At 38.1% G+C, this 24,528-nt stretch overlaps 1 protein-coding gene across 2 annotated transcripts in view; it reads right to left on the bottom strand.

Moving 5' to 3' along the window:
* XRCC4 (X-ray repair complementing defective repair in Chinese hamster cells 4) overlaps nucleotides 1-24,528 on the bottom strand; it is a 326,363-nt gene that overhangs the window by 185,161 nt on the left and 116,674 nt on the right. For both annotated transcript variants that reach the window (XM_006889867.1, XM_006889866.1), the window contains exons 4-5: nucleotides 19,150-19,302; nucleotides 13,631-13,737 (exon numbers count right to left, since the gene is read on the bottom strand). In XM_006889867.1, coding sequence (XP_006889929.1) covers nucleotides 13,631-13,737; nucleotides 19,150-19,302 — 260 coding nt within the window. The remainder of the gene's footprint in view (nucleotides 1-13,630; nucleotides 13,738-19,149; nucleotides 19,303-24,528) is intronic.

Below are 24,528 nucleotides of genomic sequence, written 5' to 3'. Positions count from 1 at the left end.
GGAGGAGGAAACACCAGAACTCCTTTCTAGGATTTTAAAAATAAAAGGAAGCTGGTGAGTATTCTCAACTCGTGGTGACCACCTGGGTCCACCTGATGACTGGATGTGTGAGATACATAATAATGAAGAGACAGGTTGTTTGGACTTGTGCCTTTGGCACTGTACACCGAGAATGACAATGGATAAATGAAGAAGGGATACTGGTTTTGGGGAAAGAGAGTCCTGGATAGCCCTGATGTGGGCTAAGATTGAGTAAGGGGAGCACCCAGTCTGAAAACAGAAGTATGGACTCCCCAGCTTGCAGCTGAAGCCTGCATTGACCTAACCACAGATGGAAGGACACAATCAGATGAAGAGAAGATGTTCCATTCTGAGCTAATGTTGATTACTATTACATGATGGTTTGCTCTGGACTGAACCTTTGTTTATGGATGTGAATTCAATTGTACTCTAAAATTCTTCAGAGAAAAAGACGTTTGTTTTCTCAGAGTAATAGTTTGGTAAGACTGGGCAAATTAAAAGCCAGCTATCTAAAATGGGAGGATTAAGACATAAGGAGTAAAGTTTCTGGCTTACATATTTTCTTCAATATAGATTATGGTCTTGCAATTCATCAAAAACTGTGGGACTAAGATAAGAGAGAGAATGATCCCACACTGAGCAGTAAGACTTGAGGGAAACCCTGTGTCTGCATTTAAAGTGGCTAGAGACTAGAAGGGTATAGGGCAATGGCTAAAAATGCCATCTCTTCAGTTGACACCACAGATGTGAAAATATACTTACTTAATTTTCTGGAAGGAAAAACTTGCTAATTTGATCACCCTGGATAAAGAAGATTTAACTTTTCTACACCTCTTCACTGTATCTGCAATATTAAGTTGAATAACATAATCTAGTATTATACAGGAAACTCCAGTGACTTGCTGCATTTGTTGTTGTTATGTGCTGTCAAGTCAACTATGACTCATAATGAACCTATGAACAACAGATATGAATCTTGTCTTATCCTGTACAATCACTATCTCCAACACATTGAGCTCATTGTTAAAGTCACCATGTCAATCCATTTCACTGATGGTCTTCTTATCTTGTGCTGACCCTCCACTTTTCCAAGAATGATGTCCTTCTTTAGAGACTGGACCTTCCTTACAACATGTTCAAAGTTTATGAATGGGAGTGTCACCAACTTTTCCTCCAAGGAGCACACAAGTTCCACTTTCTCCAGGACAGACCTATTTACTCTCTTAGCAGTCCATGAGATAGTCACTACTCTTATCCAATATCACAACTCAAAGTTATCAATTCTTCTGTCATCCTTAGTAACTGAAATGACCACTGCTTGGATAAGATGCACCTTAGTCTTTAGTCATTACTCTTTAGTATTCTGAAGAGGTACTTGAGGGTTGATTTTCCAAATGCAAGATGTCTTTTGATTTCTTCACTGCTGGCACCACAAATATTTATTGTGGATCCAAATAAGATGAAATCACTGACAATTTTAAACTTATCTCCAAACATCAAGGTATTGCCTATTGGCCCAGTAGTGAGGATTTTTGTTCCTCTTTTCTTGATGTTGAGATGCAATCCATATTAAAAGCTGTAGTCCCTGATCAAGGATTTCTGATGGCATTATCAAGCACTCCCTTTTTCTTCTGTTAGCTTAGTGGAAATAACAATGCCAACCCAAAGGTAGGTGATTATAATCCAGAAGCTGTTGCTCAAGAGAAAGATGGACAACATCTTCCTATGCTATTTACTGCCTCTGAAAACCCACTGGATACACAGCTATGAGTAATTTCTGATTTTAAAGTACACAATAGCAGCAATACTGTTAAAAGAAATGCAGATTTTTTTGAACTGTAAATTCTATTCTCTAAGAACACTTGTTGCATTAACAAATTATTGCCAAAGGAAATACACAAATAGTGCTCTTCTAGGTTGATATTTTGCTAAGTCAAGTATTTTATTTTGTGCTAGGAATAAATGTCTGTGATAAACAAATTATGTAAGATTAAGAACATAATAGGTAATTCTAAACCTGAGTTCCTGCATAATCTCGCTGAATAGACCTGTTATACAATCTGTGAGTAGACATTACTGTTCGAAAGAATAAGTTCATAAATACTTGTAAATTTTTAAATTCGGTTTTCACATTAAAAGGTCCTGTAAACACTTGCATCAACTGATATTCAGCTACTTTTTCAAAATTTCTACTAGTTTATTTACAAAATAGGAATACATTGTTTTAAAGAACAAATTCTTTCAATTTCCCTCATCCGCCACAATCAAATTGTACAACATCATGATTAATCCTCCCTCCTCCTGTACTTTCACATCCCTCTGCTTCCAACCTCTCTCACCCCTCTTGGATCCTTATTCCCATTCTACAATATGGTTTTATACAATATTTATCCTTGAGGGACTGAATTAGTTCCCTTAACATAATACTCTCCAGTTCCTCCCAAGTTAGGCAATAATTTACAAAATCATTGCTCCTGAATGCTGTATAGCATTCGATTGTAACAGTACCATAATTTCTCATTCCATTCATTTGTGGTTGGACATTTGGTCTGTTTTCATGTTCTTGTGATGGTGAATAATGCTGCTATGAAAACTGGTGTACAAATATATTTGTGCCTCAGTTCTCATATTCTCAGGGTTATTTTCCAAGTAGTGGAACAACTATGCCATATGGATCTTCTATGTTCAGCTTTTTGAGGAAGCACCAAACTCCCTTCCAGAACAGTTGTACCATTTTACAATCCCAACAATGTATAAGAGTTCCTTTCTCACCACATCTTCTCCAACATCTATTAACTTGCTGCCCTGTTAAACTTTGCCACTGTGACTAGAGTGAGATGGTATCTCATTGTGGTTTTGATTTGCATCTCTCTTATTGCCAGTGATTTGGAACATTTCTTCATGTGTCTGTTTGCCTTCTGAGTATCTTCCTCTGTGAAAATTCTTACCATGTCTTTTGCCCATTTTGCAACTGGGTTATTAGTCTTCTTCTTGTGGAGGCCCACGTGTAATCTGTAAACTTTTGTCAAAAGACTTTTGTTTGAGATGGTATTACCAAGTGTTTGCTCCCAGTCTGTAGGTTTTTATTTCACCCTGTTGGGAAAAGTTTCTGATGCACACATGGATTTAATCTTTAGAAGGTCTCATACACCAATTTTATCCTCTTCAGACTCTGTGCATTTCTGCTTTTATTTGGCAGTCTCTTTGTACTTTGGGCTAGAGCTTCTAAGCTTGATTACATTTTGTCTCTTATAAGATTTATCGTTTGGGGCGTTACTCCCTGGTCTCTTATTCACCTTGAGTTGATGTTTGTGTATGGTGTGAGATGTGGATCCTGATCCTGTGTCAGCTTCCTACAGGTGGAAGTCCAGTTTTGCCAGCATTATTTGTTGAAGAGGTTATCATTTTCCCATTTGATGGCTCTGATTTCTTTGTCAAATATCAGTTGACCACAGATAGTTAAGCATATTTCTGAGTTCTTAATTTTGTTCCATTGGTCTATGTGCCTATCATTGTACCAGTACCATGCAGTTTTGGTTACTATTGCTGTGTGGTAGGTTTTGAGGTCAGGGAGTGCTATGCTTCCAATCTCTTATTTCTTTCTCAGAAGTGTTTTGCTTATTTGGAGTCTCCTGCCTCTCCAAATAAATTTGATAATCTCCCTTTCCATCTCCTTGATAAATGAATTTGTTATCTGGATCAAGATTGCACTCAGGCGAGCTCTGGTGGCCTAGTGGCAGGAAACTGCACTGCAATCCCAGAGGTGCACGGTTCAAATCCACCAGATGCTCTGCTGAAGAAGGAGGAACAATCGCCTCCTGTACCAGTCAGATCTGATTTGACAGTATACACACACACACACTCTCTCTAAATAAATAAATAAATTAATTAATTTAAAAAAAAAAGATTGCACTCAACATGTAGAATATGTAGATTCCTTCTGGTAGGATTGTCATTTTCACCATATTGCATCTTCCTATCCATGAATAGGACATATTTTCCCATTTCTTTAGGTCTTTTATTGTGTCTTGCAGAAATGCTCTGTAGTATTCTTTGTTTAGTTATTTTGTACCTTTGTACCTCTAGTTAGGTTCACTCCCAAGTATCTCAATTTGTGGTTGGCTATTGTAAATGGTATTGTTTTCTTGATTTCCTTTTTGAGTTCTCTTTGTTACTGTAGAGGAATCCTATTGATTTCTGGATATTGATTTATATCCTGCCACTCTACTAAATTGGCCTATTAACTCTATACTATCTTATCATCTACATATAGCCACAGTTTAATTATCTCTTTGCTCATCTGGGTGCCTTTTATTTCCTTCTCTTGTCATATTGCCCTAACAAGCACTTACAATTATTTTATAATCACATTTTTCCTCTCAGGAAATCTTTACTAAGTAAAAGCCTAAATTACTTATAGAACAACCGTGACATATCTAAATGGTTAAAAATAAGTTCTAATTAACATGTTAAATATTTATCTAATAATAATAAAGAGATATGATAAGAAAATTGTATTTCCTTTCTGTGGCTGCTACCTTTTATATAAGTCTACAAAGGGCAATGTTTCTAGAGAAACCAGTTGTGTTGTGTTTGGGGTTTTTTTTAACGTAACATATTAGGTAAAGCTGATTTAGTAGGAATAATATTATTTTTAAAATATTCTTTGTTAAAATAATTAATAAATCACTAAACGATACTTCATAAGAATCATTAAAATGAATCCAAATGAAAAAAAAGGGTTTTCTTTCCATGAAATCAATTTTTCTAGTTAATATACACACACAGTTTTATATCAAGCAAAAAAAAATAAGCCAAAAATATGGAAAGACTAGAAAATATTTTACAAACATGGTTAAAATAGTTAGAATATTCATACATATTCAGAAATGTATTTGGCATCCAATTTCCACTGTTGTTACTGTATCAAACACTTCTAAAGCAAATATAAACCTAAAAGATGAACTAAACTGTTTTTAGAGTAAATCCACTATAGTTGAGGCAAATGAAAGGCTCCCAAGTTACAATTCTGAAGTGTCAGAAAACTTATGACTACACTTGGAAGTAAGAGTGGCATCCACTTCCCAAATGACTTACCTTTGAAAATTCTAAGAACCTGGAGAAATGACCAAAGTTATACAAGTATTTAGGTCTTTCATTCATAGGGTCACTATGAGTCATCTACAACTCAACGGCACTTAACAACAACAACACAAAACCTGCTTGCTCATAATTTTATATTCTGGTGAGTTCCTGATGCAACTAAAAACGTAAGGAAAGCCTAGTTTGGCCTCCAGGTCACAAACATGAGTTATCTTTACTTGAATTTACAGAGACAGGAACAGAGTGTTTCTTATGAATCAGGTTGCTTCATAATTCTATTAATTTAAAGGAATCTTATTAAATTAATTACAAAGCAAAGTTTGCTAAAAGGCAGAAATCAAAAGATTAAAAAATGACGAGCAAAGAAGTGTTGAGACTAAACAAGAAATTCTGAGTCCTAAGAAATGAATAACTAAAGAAGAAACATTCAGAAATGCAAGTTGGATTGAAAAGAGACTTTAGTAAGAGTGATATAATTATTGATGGCAGATGAATCTTGAATGAAAGCAAAGAATCCCAGAAAGATGTTTAGAGGAATTTCACTGACTGTAAGTCACAGTCAATTGTGAGTACTGCAAAATATTACGGGTACCATTGAGAAGAATGATAATTTAAGAACACTTACTTGGGCACATGCCAACCTGTACATAGACCTAGAGGCAGTGTTTCAGACAAAATAACATATGACATGGCTTAAAATCTGGAAATGTATGACTAAGGGCTATGCTTTTCACTGTATGTATTCAATCAGTATGTTGGGCAAATATTTCAAGAAGTTGGGCTATGTGAAGAATGTGGCACCATGATTGGAACAAGACTTATCAACAACCTAGATACTTAGAAGACACACCTTGTTTGCTAAAAGTAAAGAGGACTAGAACTTTAGTAAGTTCTTCAGTAAGAAGAATAAAGATGGTAGTTTTCTGTATAGACTATATATCCCTACCAATAGATCCATAGGCAATATGATAAACAATATAAAAAAGAATGAAGTTGTCAGTAATTTCTTTTTACTTGATAACACAATCAAGGACTCATGGAAGTATCAGTGAAGAAATCAAAAGACACAGTGGGAAAGTTTGCTACCAAGTTCTGTTCAACGACCTAGAACCAGATATCACTTTAAAGACTAAGTTTCACCAGACTCAAGCCATGGCATCTTCAATGCTTCATGTGTCTGTGAAATTTGGACAATGAACGAGGATTACTGAAGAATTGGAAGCTTTGAATTGTGCTATTGACAAGACCATAGACTATATCATGGGCTGCCAAAAGAACAAACAAATAAATATATATACACACAACCAGAGTGGTCTTTCGAGGTAATAAAGGTGAGAATTAAGGAAAAGGAGTCAGGAGAGGTGGGAGCTCTGTGCTGTGAGTGAGCACTCTCCATCACTTATGAGAAGACAGGACTGAGGCATCTGGGGTTGTAGGTACCTCCATCTGGGGGTCCAACCCTCTGTGACGGCTGGGCCATGCCAAGGGACAAATAGCACAAGACATGTTACTGTGCAGAGCTTCATGCACAGAGGAAAGAATTTTTTTGGCTCCCTGAAACACAGGACTGATCCTGAGCCTCTGCACATAGGGGCGACCCAGGATAGGATCTATCTGCCACACCAGAAACAAAGTAGAACACCAAGCCACTGGAGAAAAGGTCACAAAAGGAGGGGGTCTCTGTGCCAAGAGTGAGAACCCTCCATTGCTTTTGGGGAGACAGGACTGAGGCATCCCTGAGGTTGTAGGTACCTCCTTCTAGGGGTCCTTGCCTCTGAGGTTGTGGGGTCATCCCAGAGGCCAAACAGGACAAGAGATTTTAGTACAAAGAACTCAAGACAGATAGAAGGGATTTTTTGTAGCTCTCTGCAAGAGAGAGAGGGAAGGCTGACTTGAGAGTCCCTGCATACAAGCTGTTTGATCTGGCAGTCCTGATCTCTAATTCCGTGCTACTCCAGAGACAAAGAAGACATGAAGCACCAAGAGAAAAGGTGCATGGGAATTTGCTTGAGTAGGGCACCTGGACTCACACCACATCATATATGAAAGAGGACTATAGCACTGATGTCAGGGGACTACTTCAAGGTGAGATGCCTATAGGACTACAATGTAGAACAGAGAGAACCTGAAGGACTTCAGCAAAGGCAAATTTTCCCCTAAAGGACTTACAGTGGGGTGAATACCTCATTACATTTTAATTTGGCAACTAACTACTATTATAATAAAGATAAGAACCAATAACAACTTTCACAGAAAGAATAGAAATGACCTAACACTTTATCAAGAAAAACTTCACATAATCAAGAAAGCAACAGTCAGCTTCAAACACCATGAAAAAACAAATTAAACCTTTTCTAAAATTAACCAGAGAATATCAGAGACCTTATTAGTACTCCAGAGTCAAGAAGGCAGATGATATATATTAATATTGAGACCTTCCAACAGCTACGAATAAAAGTACAAATTATAGAAGGAACAATGGAAGGCACAGATGAAGGGAATAAACTAGAGGTAGAGAACTGGAAACAAAAAATATGCTGATGAAGAGTTATTTGAACAACTATGGAAGATGACACAAATGATAGAAGAAACAAACTAGAAAGCAAATGTTTCAGAGACACAGACCAATATAAACATAATGATGATGAGGAATTTGCACAAATATGGGAGAAAAGGGAGAAAAAATGGAAGAAAACATTGTATTATATATTATATATGTATTATATAGATAAAGAGATGCAAGGACTTAAAAATATCATCACAAGATAGAGAGGTTACTGCCAACACAGTATGAGAAATATCAGAAAGGCTTGAAAATGCAATCCAAAACATTAACACTGAAAATAGCAAAAGTGTCCAACATGTCGGAAAGGCAAAAAAGAAGAACAGAAGAGATGGAGCAGAAAGTCAGTGAGCTGGATGATGAGAACCTCAGCAGAAACATACTAAAAGAAAAATTGGAGAGGAGACATAAAGGAAGTGAAAAAAACATTAAAATTATGTGGGATGACATCAAAAGGAATAACATACATACGACTGGAATTCCAGAATATGAGAGGGATAGGAAAATCAGAGAAAATTGTGGGAGAGGTACTAGGAGAAAACTTCCCAGGTATCATGAAGAACAAGGAAATCCACATTCAAGAGGTTCAGCGAACAACAAATAGACTAGACCCCAAAGGAAAAACATCAAGACATATCATAGTCAAATTCTCCAAAATAAAACAATACTGAAAGTAGAATGAGATAAACAAAGTGTCACCTACAAAGGAAAAGCAATCAGACTAAGTTCTGATTTTTCAGCAGAAACCCTGTGAGCAAGAAAACAATGGGATGGCATATACATGTTTATTGCAGCTTTGTTCACAATAGCAAGGAGTTGGAAACAACCTAAGTGCCCATCAACAAACGAATGGCTAGAGAAGCTGTGGTATATTCACACAATGGAATACTATGCTGCATTAAAAAACAAGGAACTCATGCAATATTATTCAAAATGGTTGACTCTGGAGAACATTATGCTGAGTGAAATATCCCAGTCACAAAAGGACAAATATTACATGACGCCACTGTTGTAGAATGGGACTGTCCTTGGGGTTGGGGAGAGACTGAGTAAGATGGGTTCAATAATGTATACTGCACTGAAACAGAGGAGGGAGAAAACTGTTTAAAAGAGATATGTGACTAGGTATTTCTGTCATCATAGGAGACTAGAGCGAGGGCTACATGGTGGAGGGGACCTGGGGGAGGGTTTGTAAAACAATGAAAGAATCTTTTCTTTTACTTTTCCATAATTTCTGGACTCATGTACTTATAACTTGTTAGTCAAATTTGTGTCTTCTAGGTTGCAACACCCCCATGATACATCTTCAAGGATATGAACATGTACGGCCAAGCACAACCAATAAGAGTGCATCTAAATTCCAAAATCAATCTCCATAATAGTCTATGTGTTTCCTACTGCCAAAGGGGCCCTTTAGAGTAGTGAGAGAAGATCTTCACCCTGAAACCCACAGCGTCCCTTTTCAGCAGGAAGTAGCTAAGAGAATACGCCGTCCCCTTTTCCTTATGACTCAGGGAGAAGTCTCTCTCAGGGAGGAGTGATAGGGAATGGCAAAGGACACACTGACAAAGAAGATTAATCAGAACTGGCTTTGACAAGCACTGTGGCATTTGGACAAGAACAAACTGGGAGGAGGGTAGAGAGAACAGTGCAACAATGAATGAATGGAAACCCAAAATCTCTGTAAATGTTTATGAAAATTAATAAAATATAAAAAAAAAGAAAAAAAAAAAAGAAAGAAATCAACTACCAACCCAGGATCCTGAACCCAGCAAGCTCTCCATCAAATATGAAGGGGAAAAAATCACATCCTTTGCAGAAAAGAAAGAACTTAAGGAATTTGTAAAAGTAAAACCAAACCTACAAAAACTTTTAAGGGAAGTCCTTTACACAAAGACACCAAAGGAAAGTGGATGGACCACAGCAAAACATAATAATAACAAAAAAAGAAGCACAGCAAAATGACAATGATAAAACCTGACCTGTCAATAATCATGCTTAATGTGAATGGACTTAATGCACCAAACAAAAGAAAAAGAATAGCAGAATGGATAAAAAAAGCTAAACCCATCAATATGCTGTCTATAAGAGACATATCTAACAAATGAAGAGAAAGATAGGCTCAAAACCAAAGCTGGAGGGGAAAAAAGTCAAATAAACGGCATTCACAAAAAAGTAAGAGTAGCAGTACTAACCTCTGATAAAATAGATTTCAGAATGAAAATAATCATAAAAGATAATGTTAGTGTTTGTTGATTGTCAGTGAGTCCAACACGATACATAGTGACCTATGAACAAAAGGCCTGAAGCCTTCCTATAACTATTGTGATTTATCAAAGTTCACAGATTTTCCAGATGCATGTTGTTTAGGAAGTGGATGTCACTCCTGCTTTCAAAAGATAATTAAGGGCAATATATAGTGATTAAAGGCATGGAAAACCAAGAGGACATAATATTTATTGATAAACATCAATGAACTAAATGATGATGATGTTGTTGTTATGTGCTATTGAGTCGACTGTGACTCTTAGTGACCCTATTTACAAGAGCCTTAAACCCTGCTCTGTCCTGTGCCAACCTTATTGTCTCTGGCACACTTACCCCCATTGACCCAGTGAGTAAATCAATCCATCACATCGAGGGCCTTCCTCTCCTGTGATGTCCCTCCACCCTCCCAAGCATGATGTCCCTCTCTAAGAATTGGTCCCTCCTTGTAACATGTCTTAATTATGTCAGAGGAAGTTTCAGAATCTTTGCCTCCAAAGAGCTGTCTGTTTTCATCTTCTCCAGGATGAACCTGTTTGTTCTCCTAGCAGTCCATGGTATATTCAACACTCTTCTCAAGCACCACAATTCAAAGGCATCAATTATCTTTCTATTATCCCTAGGCATTGTATGAAAGACCTGCTAAATACTTAAAACAACTATTAGCAGAAATGAATAAAGAAATAGCACCACTATAGTGGTAGGAGACTTTAACACACCACTCTTCCCAAAAGATAGGTCAACTCAAAAGAAACTTAACAAAGATGTAGAAGAATTAAACTTCATAGTGAGCCAACTCGACTTTGTGGATGTCTTCCAAGCTCTGCACCCAAATAAAATTCAATTCACTTTCTTCTCAAATGCACATGGTACATTTTCCAGAATTCATCACATATTAGGGCACAAATAAAGCCTCAAAAAATTAAAAAACACTGAAATAATAGAAAGTGTCTTCTCAGACCACAATGCCGTAAAACCAGCAATGATCCCAAGAAGATAAAGCTTACAAAGCCACCAATATGGAAGCTAAATAACACCCTGCTAGAACAAGATTAACTTATAGATGAAAAAAAGAACAAAATAAAAATTTCCTTGAAACAAATGATAATTAAAACAGAACACACCAAAACCTCTGAATGCAGCTAATGCAGTCATCAGGGGGTAGTTCATAGCAATAGCAAACACATTAAAAAAAAAAAAAAAGCAAAATAAATGAGCTAACTCAATGTCTTTATCAAATAGAAAAAGAACAGCAATCTAACCCAACAGCCTCTAGAAGAAAGGAAATGATAAGAGCGGAAATCAGTGAGATAGAAAACAGAAAAAAAAAATTGAAACCATCAGTTAGACCAGGAGCTGTTTTTAAAAAGGATCAATAATTGTGAAGAGTGACAAAGACTTGAAACCTAACAAAAAACAAAAGAAAAACAGGAGGAGGCACAACTCGATAAAGGAATGATAGAGGTGGTATCACAATAGAACTAGAGGAAATTAATTCTATAAAATCAGGATATTATGAAAAGCTATACTTTGACAAATGTGAAAACTTAGAGGAAATGAAAAAAATCCTTGAAAATCATGCCTTACTCAGTATCACATGGTCAGATGCAGAACACTTGAACAGACCCATCATAAAAGAAGAAACTAAGTCATAAAAGACGCACAAAAACGTTCTGGACCAGATGGCTTCACAGTTGAATCCTACTAAACATTCAGAGATTTATCACCAATTCAACTTCAGTTACTTAAAAATATAGAAAAAGAAGGAACACTCATATAGACATTCTACGAAGCAAGCATAACCCTAATACAAAAACCAGGCAAAGATATTACCAAAAATGAAAACTACAGACCAACAATATAGATGTAAAAGTCCTTACAAAATCCTAGCCAGCAGAATCCAAAAGCACACAGTTGTTGTTGTTGTTATGTGCCGTCAAGTCGTTTGCGATTCATAGCGACCCTATGTAGAACAGCCCTAAACCCTGTTCTATCCTGTGCCAATCGCATTACCTCTGACATAGAAGAAAAAAATATTCATCATGACCAAGTGGGATTCATAAGAGGATATGCAAGGATTGTTCAACATAAGAAAAACAATCAATGTAATTCACCACAATAACAAAACAAATAACAAGAACCATATGATCTTAGCAATTGATGCAGAAAAGGCATTTGACAAAATCTAACCTCCCTTCCTGATTAAGATGCCCAGCAAAATTGGAATAGAAAGGAATTTGTTCAAAACAATCAAAAGTATATATGCAAAACCACAAGCAAATATCATTCTCAATGAAAAAAGACTAAAAGTATTTTCCTTGTGAGCAGGGACCAGCCAAGGATGTCCACTGTCACCTTGCTATTCAATACTATATTGGAAGTATTTGCTAGGGCAATACAAGAGAAGAAAATAAAAGGCATCCAGATAGGAAAAGGGATGGTTAAACTGCTGTTCTATGCGGAAGATATAGTACACAAAGAAAATCCCAAGAACTCAACAACAACAACAACAACAAACCAAAAATCAAACAAATAAGCAAAAAACAAGCCTATTGTGAGAGCTAGTAGATCAGTTTAGCAGAGTGGCAGGATACAAGATCAATATCCAAAAATCAGTGTGATTCCTCTGCAGTAACAAAGAAAACTCACAGGAGGAAATCAAGAAGTAATACCATTTACAAGGGCCAACTACAAATTGAGATACTTGGGAGTGAACCTAATTAAAGATATGAAAAACTTATAGAAAGAAAACTACAGAACATTTCTGCAAAACACAATGAAAGACCTAAAGAAATGGAAAAATGTGTCCTGTTCATGCATAGGAAACTCAATTTGTGAAAATGACAATCCTACCAAAAGCAATCTGCATATTCACAATCCCAATACAAATAACAAATTCACTTTTCAAGGAGATTGAAAGGGGAATTGTCACATTTATTTGGAGAGGAAAAAGATCCTAAGGGTAACTTATTGTAAGTAACTTAATATATTAATAATCTATAGCATGAACTCTAGTAGCTTAGTGTTAAGAGATCAGACCCAGCCTGGGGTATGCAGAGGCTCGTGGGTCGGTTCTGTGTCTGAGGGAGCCAAGAAAATTCTTTCCTCTGCACACAAAGTTCTGCATACTAAATTCTCTTGTCCTGTTTGGCACATGAGATGGCCCTGCAGCCACAGAGGCAAGGAGTCCCAGATAGAGGTACCTATAACTTCAGGGATGCCTCAAGTCCTCTCTCTCCACATGCCCCTTCAATCATCTTTTGATGCTTCATGAATCATTTAGGATTTTGTCAAGGTATCTTCAGCATTACAATACAAGGTGTGAATTTGTTTTTTACTTCTCTCAGTTTCAGAAATTCCTAGTAAGTCCTTCCATTTCAGTTTTTCAGTTCTGGTTCTTTGCACATTTCTTGTATTTTGCTTCGTCCTCTCATGTTGCCCTTTGAAACTTTCTGTTCATCTCTTCAGCAATTCTTAACTATGGAATGGTGGTTCCTTCTTTCAATGCTTTCAATGCCATTTCACAATAAATATTTAAGAATTTGATATTTTAGGTTAAAATGCTAAATAACTTTTGGTAGGAAATTTTATTCACAATAGTCTTCATTAGGGCTTTTGGCATTAGAGTAATAAACTTAAGCAAGACAGTCAACAGGAAAATTAACATATTTATCTGACCTGGACAAAGTTCAGAGGGATCAGGCTTGCTTTCACTTTCATCATCAGTACTTTTGTCATAGATTGCATCTCTGCCAGCACCTACTTGAGAAGAGGTTGCAGGTTCCCTGGAAATAGAAAAAAGTAGCATTATAAATCATTAACTTAGGTATCACACATAAAATATTCCTTGAAAAAGGTATTAATTAAACACACACATATTGAAATATATATGAATTAGATAAAGCCACTTTAAAAACAGTATGCCAACTCTACTGAAAAAAGAAGCTTCAGGGGGTTTCCCCCCCCCAATGGTTGCTCAAATGTATCTTTTAATATCTTGTAACCAATATACATATATTATATCAAATATCTTTATCTATATCTATCTACAGAGAGAGAGACAGAGCGAGAGAGAATGAAATCAAGCTGCTGTGGAGCTGATTTCAACTCCTAGGGATATCATATGTTGTTGTTATGTGCCATCAAATTGCTTGCGACTCACAGCAATCCTATGAACAACAGCCCTAAAATGTGCCCTATCCTGTGCCAACCTCACTGTCTCTGCCAAAACTACACTCATCACTCCAGTCACTGAGTCAATCCATCTCATCCAAGGGCTTCTTCTCTTGTGCTGTCCCTCTACCCTTCCATGCATGATGTCCCTGTCCAAGGACCTCCCGGCATCATGTCCAAAGTAGGTCAGATGGAACTTAAAACCCTTTCCTCCAAGAAGCAACCTGGTTTTACTCTCTCCAGGATGAACCTGTTTGTTTTCCTAGCAGTCCACGGTATATTCAATACTATTCTCTAGCACCACAACTCAAAACCATCAATTCTCCCATTCTTAGTCATCGTCCAGTTTTGTGTGTGTGTGTGTTTTAATTTATATTGGCTTGTTCACAAAATTTTATACTTTATAGTGTTTCACACTATTTTTATTCATATTGTGTATTATACCGTCATTCCCATGCATTGTTTTATAAAATCAATCATCATTAGACTTTGACCATCCTTACCTAGTCTTTTCAGATCCCCACTGGATCCTTTCCATTTCCTTCACCTACCAAACTGTGCAACCCTTTGGTTTCACTCCTACCCATCGTCACCCCTCTGCTCCCATGCCTTTCCCTCCTTGGGTACTCAGATAGGTTTTATTAGTTAACCTTCTATGTTTACAATAATAGTCTTATGTAGCATTTATCATTATGAGACTGAGTTAGTTTACTCAGTAAAATACTTTTCAGTCTTTCCCAAATTATGTAATAATTTTCAAAATCATTGCTCCTAAGTGTTACATAGTATTCCACTGTGTGAATGTGCCTCAATTTCTCAATCCATGCAGTTATGTTTGGACATGTGCACTGTTTTCATGTTCTTGTGATGGTGCATAACGCTATTACGAACATTAGTGTACAGATCTCTGTTTCAGTTCTAATTTCCTTGGGGTTTACTCCTAGTAGTGGAATAGGTGGGTCATATAGAGTTTCTATATTAAAATTTTTGAGGAAATACCAAACTGTCTTCAAGAGTGATTGTACCCGTTTACAATCCCTCCAACAGTGTATGAGAGTTCTCACCTCTCCATATCCTCTTCAACATCTGTCTCTTGCTGCTAAACTTTGCCATTGCTACTCGAGTGAGACAGTATCTCATTGTGGTTTCTATTTTCATCTCTTTCATTGTCAGTGATTTGAACATTTTTTCACATGTCTGTTGGCCATCCAAATGTCTTCCTTTGAGAAAAGTTTTAAATGTCTTTATCCCATTTTGTAATTGTGTTTTCAGACTTTTTCTTCTGGAGACCTAGGAGTATTTTGTAAACTTCTGTTATGAGATCCTTGTCTAAAAAGGTATTGCCAAATGTTTTTTCCCCAATTGGTAGGTTTTCTTTTCGCCTCAATGTGTTGTCTCTCCTGAAACTTAATGTCTTCTATCGTCCGTCTCTGGAATAGTGTAAGTTCAGGGCTACCAACTTAAGCAGTTTGTGTGTATGTGTGTGTGTGTGTGTGTGTGTGTGCAGGGATGTTGACTCAAATCAGCCCTCTCTCTCATAGAAAGCTGAGAATGTCTTTCTCCTGTTTGTGGCTCTGTGTCCCAAATTCTCTTATTCTGTTTAACCTTGGGATGGCCCTCCAGCCACAGAGGTAAGAATAATCAAATAGAAGGACCTATTTCCAGATAGTTTTCAGTCTCATCTCCCTTAGGAGCACCCCAACGTGCTCACCCTGGGGGGGGGGGAGTGTCTCACTTGATGCAATTTCTCTCCTGAAATTTAATCTCTTCCTTTGCCTCTGAGGTGTGCATGATCAGGGCCACCAACTTACACAGTTGTGTGTCTTAATAATGTTTTTTAATGCTTATTATAATTAATGCTTGATTTACTATCCTATCACATATTATTCTTCTACTGAAATATTATTCAAAAAATTATTTTTTGTAGATAAAAATATGATTATCATTTTACTGATCTCAACCAGTCCTACATTTCTTTTGATCTTCCCCAAATCCTAAGAAGTAGGAACCTTTATCATTATTATAAAGGTGAAGTGAAGGACAGAGCTTTAAAGAATTTGCCCAAAGCCATATATTAATGGATGCACTGAGATTCAGTGTCAGATTAGCACTTGAAGTAACACTACCCAACATCAAATATAATATTCATAAGCAAGCCATGTTTCCTCTCAGATTAAGGGTAAGAAACCTTAGCCTATAACCAACCATTTTTTCTTGAGAAAACTGTAATTATCCAAAATCATATCAGCTGTAAGTCATTTTCCAATATTCCTTAAGAAGCCAGTGTACACTAGTATACACACATTCTCAGAGAAAATGAAATGGAAGGTTAAGAAAGGTAATCACAGCCCAGTTAGCATTAAGAAAAGAGAAAAAGCCAAAATAAAATCAACATCTCCTTAAATTAAACATTGTTTTTGTTGTTGTTATATGCTGTTGAATTGGCGGCAACTCACAGTGACTCTATGCACAGTAGCTCTGAATCTTGCCCTATCCCGAGCCAATCTCACTGTCTCCAAACACACCTTACAATATCACCTGTAACTATGTCAAACCTTATCATCCCTCTTCTGTGCTGACCCTCCAGCCTTCCAAGCATCATGTCCTTCTCCAAGGACTGGCCCCTCCTGGAAACATGCTCAGAGTATGTAAAATGGAGCTTTGAAATCTTTGCCTCCAAGGAGCAACTTTGTTTCAAAATCTCCAGTAAAGACCTGTTTGTTTTCTTGGTGGTTCATGGTATGTTCAATATTATCCAGCATCACAACTCAAAGGCATCTAATCCTCTGTCACTTATAGTCATTGTTGAGCTCTCTGTGATGCATAGCAAGAAAGGATGGCCTGGATCAGACACACCTTAGTCTCTGGACTGACATTATTTCTCTTTAGCACTCTGGAGAGATTTCTCCAGATTTTCCCAATGAAATTTTTCTTTTGGTTTCTTAACTGCTGGTGCAGAGAGTGCTGATTTATGAAACTGAGCAAAATGAGACTGTTAACAATTTCAATCTCTTCTTCATCCACTGTGGTGATGCCAATTGATATAAGAATGTTTGTCTTCTTGATTTGAGCTTCAATCCATTTTGAAGACCGCAGTCCTTGACCTTCTTCAGCAAACAATCAGGTCCTCTTCAGTTTCGGCCAGTCAGGTTGTGTCATCTGCATAACTCAAGTTGTTGATGAGTCTTCCGCCACTCTTGATGCCACCCACATTCCTCCTCTTATAAGTCTAGCCTCCCAAATTATCTGTACCACATATAGACTGAAAAAAGTATGGAGACAGGACACATCCATGACACACTCCTTTTCTGATTTTGAACCATGCAATGTATCCTTGCTCTGATATGACAACTGCCTCCTGGTCCAAGTATAAGATTCACATAAGCACAATCAAATGTTCTTGAATTCCCATTCTTCTCAGAGTCAGCCACAGTTTGTTGTGATCCACACAGTCAAATGCCTCTGCATAGTCAATGAAACACAAAACAACATTCCTCTGGTACTATTTGCTTTCAGCGAAGATCTGTCTAACATTGGGTCCAATGTCCCTAGTGCCATGGTCTCTTATAAACCAACTTGAACAGTCATTTTTGGCTAATCTTCAGGATGATTCTTCTTGCATGTGATATTAGTGATATTGTTCAATAACTGCCACACTCTGTTGGATAACCTTTTTTGGAATGGGTATAAATATGAACTTTTTCCAGTTAGTTGGGCAAGTAGTTGTCCTTCAGATTTCCTGGGACAACCTACTGAGCACATCTGGGCAGCACCAATTTACTGAAATGTTGTTGTTGTTATGTGCCGTCAAGTCGACTGCAATTCATAGTGACCTTATGTACAACAGACCTAAGCTCTACCCTATCCTGTGCCAATCTCACCAGCTCCGACACATCTGACCCCATTATTACGCCAGTCACTGAATCAATCCATCTCCTGCGCTGTCCCTCCACCTTCCCAAGCATGATATTCCTCTCCAAGGACTGGTGCCTCCTTGCAACATGTCCAAAGTATGTTAGCTGAAGCTTTAGAATCTTTGCCTCCAAGGAGCAGCCTGGCTTCACCTTCTCCAGGACAAACCTGTTCATTTTCCTCACAGTCCATGGTATATTCAAAGACATCAATTCTCCTTCTATCACCCTTAGCCACTTTCCAGCTCTCTGATGCATAACAAGTGATTGCAAAAACCATGGCATGTATCAGGCGCACCTCAGCCTCCAGACTGACATCTTTGCAATTCAACACTTTAGAGAGGTCTCTAACCGCGGACTTTCCCATCGCGATACATCTTTTAATTTCCTGGATGATGGTGCCAAGAGTGTTGACTGTGGATCCAAGCAAACCAAAACTGTGAACAATCTCAATCTCGTCATCATCAATTATGATGTATCAATTGGTATTCCATCAATTTTGGGGCATTATTTTTTGCCAGTTTCTTCAGAGCAGCTTGAGTTTCCTTGTTTATCCCATTGCCTCTTGATCACATGTTGATTTTGTTTTTTTTGTTTTTTTCATAAAATTCTCCTGTGTTACACAATTCTTTTTGGTATAGTGACTCTATATACTCCCTCCACCTTCTTTTGATGCTTCCTGAAACATTCAATATTCTGCCCAAAGCACCCTTAAATATTTGCAGTTGGGACTTGAATTTGTTCTCCAGCTCTTCCAAATTCACTGTATAGTTAACAACTCCGTAAATACAAAATTAACAAACATAAATCTGACTGCACAATCTTGTAGAATTTGCATAAAGTATTAACAAATATACATCTTAACAATTTCTAAAAATTAGTGATATTTAGACAAACCTCATTCCAGTTCTATACTCCAGTGTCAGTTGGTCAGATGGACTGCATTGATGATGCTGAGAATTTTCTAGCTTTCGTTTCCCTACCTTGAAGCTGGTATACAACCCTTGTATAATAAAAGGTCTTGAATTGCAAATAACTTTCATTGCGTTTTGCAGCAGGGGAAACCCATTTAAATTTATCTACTTCTGAATTAAAAATTGAAAGGGAAAATACCTGTCATGTTCAGCATTATTTTCTGACTCTTCAGTATCACGTAATAGTTTCTGTAAGCTTCTGATCTTGGCTTTCTTTTCATTTAGTACCAGAATAAACCGATTATAAAGATCAGTTTCCAAGGCGTCCTTAGCACTCACATATTTTCTGAACCTAAAAAAAACCAACAACATAGATAAGCTAATAAAACATGTTTCATTTCATAATACTATTCAGTCTACTGAAGATGGCTATGGAAAATGTTACAAAGAAAATACAATTAAAAACCATTTTTACACACAATTATATTGACCTAAAGCAAGTAAATGGGACTTATTAGTTGGTAAAGCAAATAAGCTGAGGAGGACCTGAAGCCCTTTCTGCAGAAGGTCAAGGACTGTAGCTTTAAATATGGCTTGAAGCTCAACATCAAGAAAACAAAGATTCTCACTACTGGGTTGAATGGTAGTATCATGATAGATGGTGAAGCGATTGAGCTTGTTAACAGCTTCAGCTTGCTTTGCTCCACAAGCAACAATCTTAGTACCGGCTTCCAGAAAATAAGCAGACGAATTGTATTGGTAAAGTTTGCTGTGAGAGACCTTTCCAAAGTACTGAGGAACAATGATGTCAGTCTGGAGACTAAGGTGCACCAGATTCAGGCCATGGTCTTTGCAATTACTTGCTAGGCATCTGAAGGCTGGACAATGACTACAGATAACAGAAGGAGAATTGATGCCTTCGAGCTGTGGTCCTGGAAAAGAGTACTGAATATACCATAGAATGCTAGGAAATTCATTCTAGAGGGAGTGAGACGAGGCTGCTACTTGCAGGCTAGGATTTTGAAGGTTCATCTTACATACTTTGGACTTGGTGGAAGGAGGAACCAGTCCTTGAAGAGGAACCTTGGAAGAGCCCTTGGGTGGTTAGAGGGACAGTGCAATAGAGGACGACCCTTGTTGAGATGGATTGATTAATGTGTTAGTGAGGGTAGGTGGGTCAGAGACATTTAGATTGGCACAGGATAGAGCTGGGTTTATGGCTGTTGTACATAGGTTTGCTATGCATTCCAAGTGACTCGATGGCATATAACAACAACAACAACAATGCAAATAATTGATGTCCTTATACAAGTAATTATGTGATGAGGGTTTATATCATAATGTAATTATCACAAGGAAGCTTTTAAGAAATAAAAATTGCTAAGTCTAAATAGCATACATCCCTACAATTTCCAAAATCATATTCTTATGAGAAATATTTAAAACAAGGGCAATTATAGCTGACATTTCCTCAGTGCTTTTTTAATCTTGTTATAATAGCACTCACTCTCTTGCTTTGTGATTAAACAATTTATCTATTTTATAGTCCTACTGGAATTTGAACTGCTCTAGCTGGAATTTGAACTGCTCTAGAAGAAGAACATAACTTAGGTAGTTTAGCTTTATGACTTAGCCATACCTGTGTGTAAGCGCGCGCGCGCACACACACACACACACATGCATACAAACATAAAAAAACATGCACAGACACACCATAATACGCATTTTTATAATGAAAGTACCAAAGGTGCCATTTCCAAGTTATTATTTTTTTTAAAAGTGAATCCCTATATAAATTCAGATTTACAAATATAAAGACATTACTTCTAATCTTTCCTACAAGGATCAAAAGTGTTAACATGGGATTTGAATAATTTTCATTTCTCAAGGTAGATAAAAGTAAGCAAAGTAGCAATGATCGCAAATACCTGACACGTGTGCATACATATCATGAATAAATATATTTTAAGAGTTCAAGCATAAATTATTCCATGTAAATGGTCCATTTAAATGTGGGTTTTCCCTTTAAAATACTGTTGTTCATTTATATTTTTATATTCTACATACACATGCTAAAGATACCTTGACAGTATACTGGGTTCAGCTTTGTGCTGCTAATCTAAAGGTCAGCTATTAAGAACCATCAAACACATCACAGAAGACAGATGAGGCACTGTGTTGCTCCAGATTTACAGCCTCAGAAACACATTAAGGCAATTCTACTCTGGAAGCCCTAGAAAATGATGTCCTGAAGAAAGGGTATACTTTTTGGTAAAGAAAACAATCCTTGTTAGTTGAAAATCACAAGAATACAATAAATTCATAATATATAAAAATAATAACATGTATCAAGGTAAATATGCAGAACAGATCATTCAGGAGGCTGGGCTCTATGAGGAGAAATCCGCATTATGCAGATGACACAACCTTGCCTGCTGAAACTGAGGAGGACCTGAAGCGCTTGCTGCAGAGGGTCAAGGATTGCAGTCTTCAATATGGATTGAGGCTCAATGTCAAGAAGACAAAGATTCTCCCCACTGGACCAACTGACAGCATCAGGATGGATGGCGAAGAGATTGAGAGTGTTCACAGCTTTAGTCAGCTTGGTGCCACAAGCAACACTATTGGCACCAGCAGCCAGGAAATTAAAAGACGTATTGCCATGAGAAAGTCTGCTGTTAGTGACCTCTCGAAAGTACTGAAGAGCAATGGTGTCTCTCTAGAGACCAAGGTGCATGTGATACAGGCCATGGTCTTTGTAATCACTTGTTATGCACCAGAGAGTTGGACAATGGCCAAAGAGGATACAAGTAGAATTGATGCCTTTAAGCTTTGCTGTTGGAGAAGAGTATTGAGGGTACCATGGACCACTAGGAAAACAAACAGATTCATCCTGGAGAGGGTTAAACCAGGTGGCTCCTTGGAGGCAAGGATTCTGAGGCTTTGTCTGACATACTTTGGTCATGTTGTATGGAGAGACCAGTCCTTGGAGAAGGACATCATGGTTGGGAGGGTGGAGGGCAGGCATGAGAGGAGAAGGCCCTCTAGGAGGTGGATTGATTCGGTGACTGGGGTAATTGGGATGGGTTTGTCGGAGACAGTGAGACTGGCACAGGACAGAATTGAGTTTAGGGCTGTTGTACACAGGATCACTATGAGTCACAAGCGACTCGACGGCATGTAACAACAACAACAACACAATGAGAGGAAGAACCATTAATAATTTGAGATATGCAAATGCAGAACTATGCTAGCTGAATCCTAAGATTTGAAGAACATACTGATTGAGATCAAAGATTATAGCTTTTAGTATGAATTACACTTTAACATAAAGAAAAAATATTCATCAAATTTAGACCAGTAAAAATCACATGATAAACAGAATACAGATTGAAGATGTCAAAGCATTTGCATTTACTGGGATGCAAAATCAAAGCCCATGGAAACAGGAATGAGGATGTGGGGGAGGGCAGGGGCTGGATTAATCATAGGGTTGTACAATTTGATGGGAGGGGTGAGGGTAATTGGAAGAATCTGGTCTGAAAAACAATGTATACCAATTCTGTAAATAAACTAGTATAATAAAATTTTTTAAAAAGAAGTCATTGAGAATTCATTTTTTAAATTAATTTTAAGGAAAGTTAAAGCCTGGAAGCAGGAGTGGCATCCACTTCTGAAATGGCTTGCCTCTGGAAACTCTATGTATGAACAGTGCTCACGCTTTTCATCCATAGGGTCGCTATGAGTCATCTACGACTCGATGGCACCTAACAACAACATCAACGACAACAACAATGAAAGTTTACAGAGACTTTGGATTTCCATCCATTCATTCATTCATTGTTGCACTTTCCTCCCTGCCTACCCCCTCCCCACAGTTCACTCTTCTCTTTGAAAATTAAAAGAAAAATTCTTTCATTGTTATACAATCTTTCCCCCCAAATCCACTCCATTATGCAGTCTTCGTTCTGGACTCCTCTCATGACAATAATACCCAATCATATATCCCTTTTAATCAGCTCTTTCCCTCATCTGTTTCAATGCAATATGCACAATTAATCCCACCTTTCTCAGTTGCCCCCCAACCCCAATGTCAATCCCATTTTACAACAGTGGGTCTATACAATATTTGTCCTTTTGTTACTAAGATATTTCACTCAGCATAATGTCCTCCATCGTCATTCATTTTGTATAATATTTTATGAGTTCCTAACAAGCTTCCAATGAAATTAATAAACACAGCAACTGCAACAGTAGGTTTATGTAAGCAGAGATTGTGAGCATGGTGTAGGATTGGACATGATTGTGTTTTCTTAGGGTATCTATGCTTCAGGGCCAACTTGACGACACCTAAAAACATAACAGCAAACACAGGGATCAGTGTAAGTATGCTTTTTTATTTTTTTTGGAATACACACACAGACATACTTGAGTGTGTCAGTGACTGTGAGTTCGGCATATAATAGGAGAGGGTTCACATTTGTTGTTTGTTGTTCATAGGGTCACTAAGACTTTACCATACCTAAGAACAACAACTATGTGGATGTGAGTATCTGTGTATGTATAAATAAACAAACTTTATAACAAACACTAAAAAAAAGTAAAAGAAATCAAATGACATATTACATTAAGCAAAAGTGCTGCAAAACATCTCTTTAGACAGTAAATCTTATTTGCTGAGGACTGGTGACTTGGCCGCTTAATATCTGGGAACAGACTGCAACCCCTAATTCCCAACGCTGCCCAAGCCCTGCACTCCCCATCCCTGCCACAGCACCGTGTCCAGGGACACCACCCCACCACCATCCCACAACCCCACACTTTTGGCACATCCTGGTGGCCTCGCTACAACCCTGCAGCCCCTGGCGACGCTCCACGGCCACTAGAGACTCCTTCACGGAACACAACAACAGCCAAGGACAGTACAATTCTGAGTCAGCACACAAAGGCACACCATGGAGACAGCCGTCACCTGAAGCCACCAATCAAGCTGCTGTGGGACTGATCTGCCACGAGAAAGGCTGGTAGGATCCTAATTGGGTTTTCTTGGGCAATGCCTACGAGTTCCCAAGGTTGAGCCCACTGGTGGGAATTTGGCTAAGCTCTCTCAGGGCATGCCAACTGCCCAGGAAAGAGCGGGCCAGTGATAATTTGGCAGAACTTTTGTGGACACTGCAGACCAGCCAGAGGCGAGTGGATTGGTGGAAATTTTACTTTGTCTTGTTGAGTGCCCTTGACCCAGGAGCCTTCCTGGGCAGGGGCCACAGTGGAAGGGCAACTGCGTGAGCACCACTGGACAGGGACCAGTGAATGAAAACCACTGGGTGGGAGATGGACAGCTGGAATTTGACTAGGGACCCCAGGTGTAAGCACACCCAGACAACTGAGGCCTGAGTGAGGTCCCCCAAGTGGTTGATCTGCCCTTGCGATTGCCGCAACCACGTGCATGCCCTTCCCTATTTGGCTCCACACCTGTGTCTACACATCTGGTTAATCAACCTGCCTTTAATCCGGAGCACCTTGACCTATCTTACCTACCAGAGGCTGCTCTCAAATGCTCTGAACTGACATTTCCCTG

The sequence above is a fragment of the Elephantulus edwardii genome, unplaced genomic scaffold (genome assembly GCF_000299155.1).
Source record: "Elephantulus edwardii isolate Elephantulus edwardi_28Jun2011 unplaced genomic scaffold, EleEdw1.0 scaffold00082, whole genome shotgun sequence".
Taxonomy (NCBI): Eukaryota; Metazoa; Chordata; class Mammalia; order Macroscelidea; family Macroscelididae; genus Elephantulus; species Elephantulus edwardii.
The sequence above is the reverse complement of the archived record's forward strand: the minus strand, read 5'-3'. Positions and strand labels throughout refer to the sequence as shown.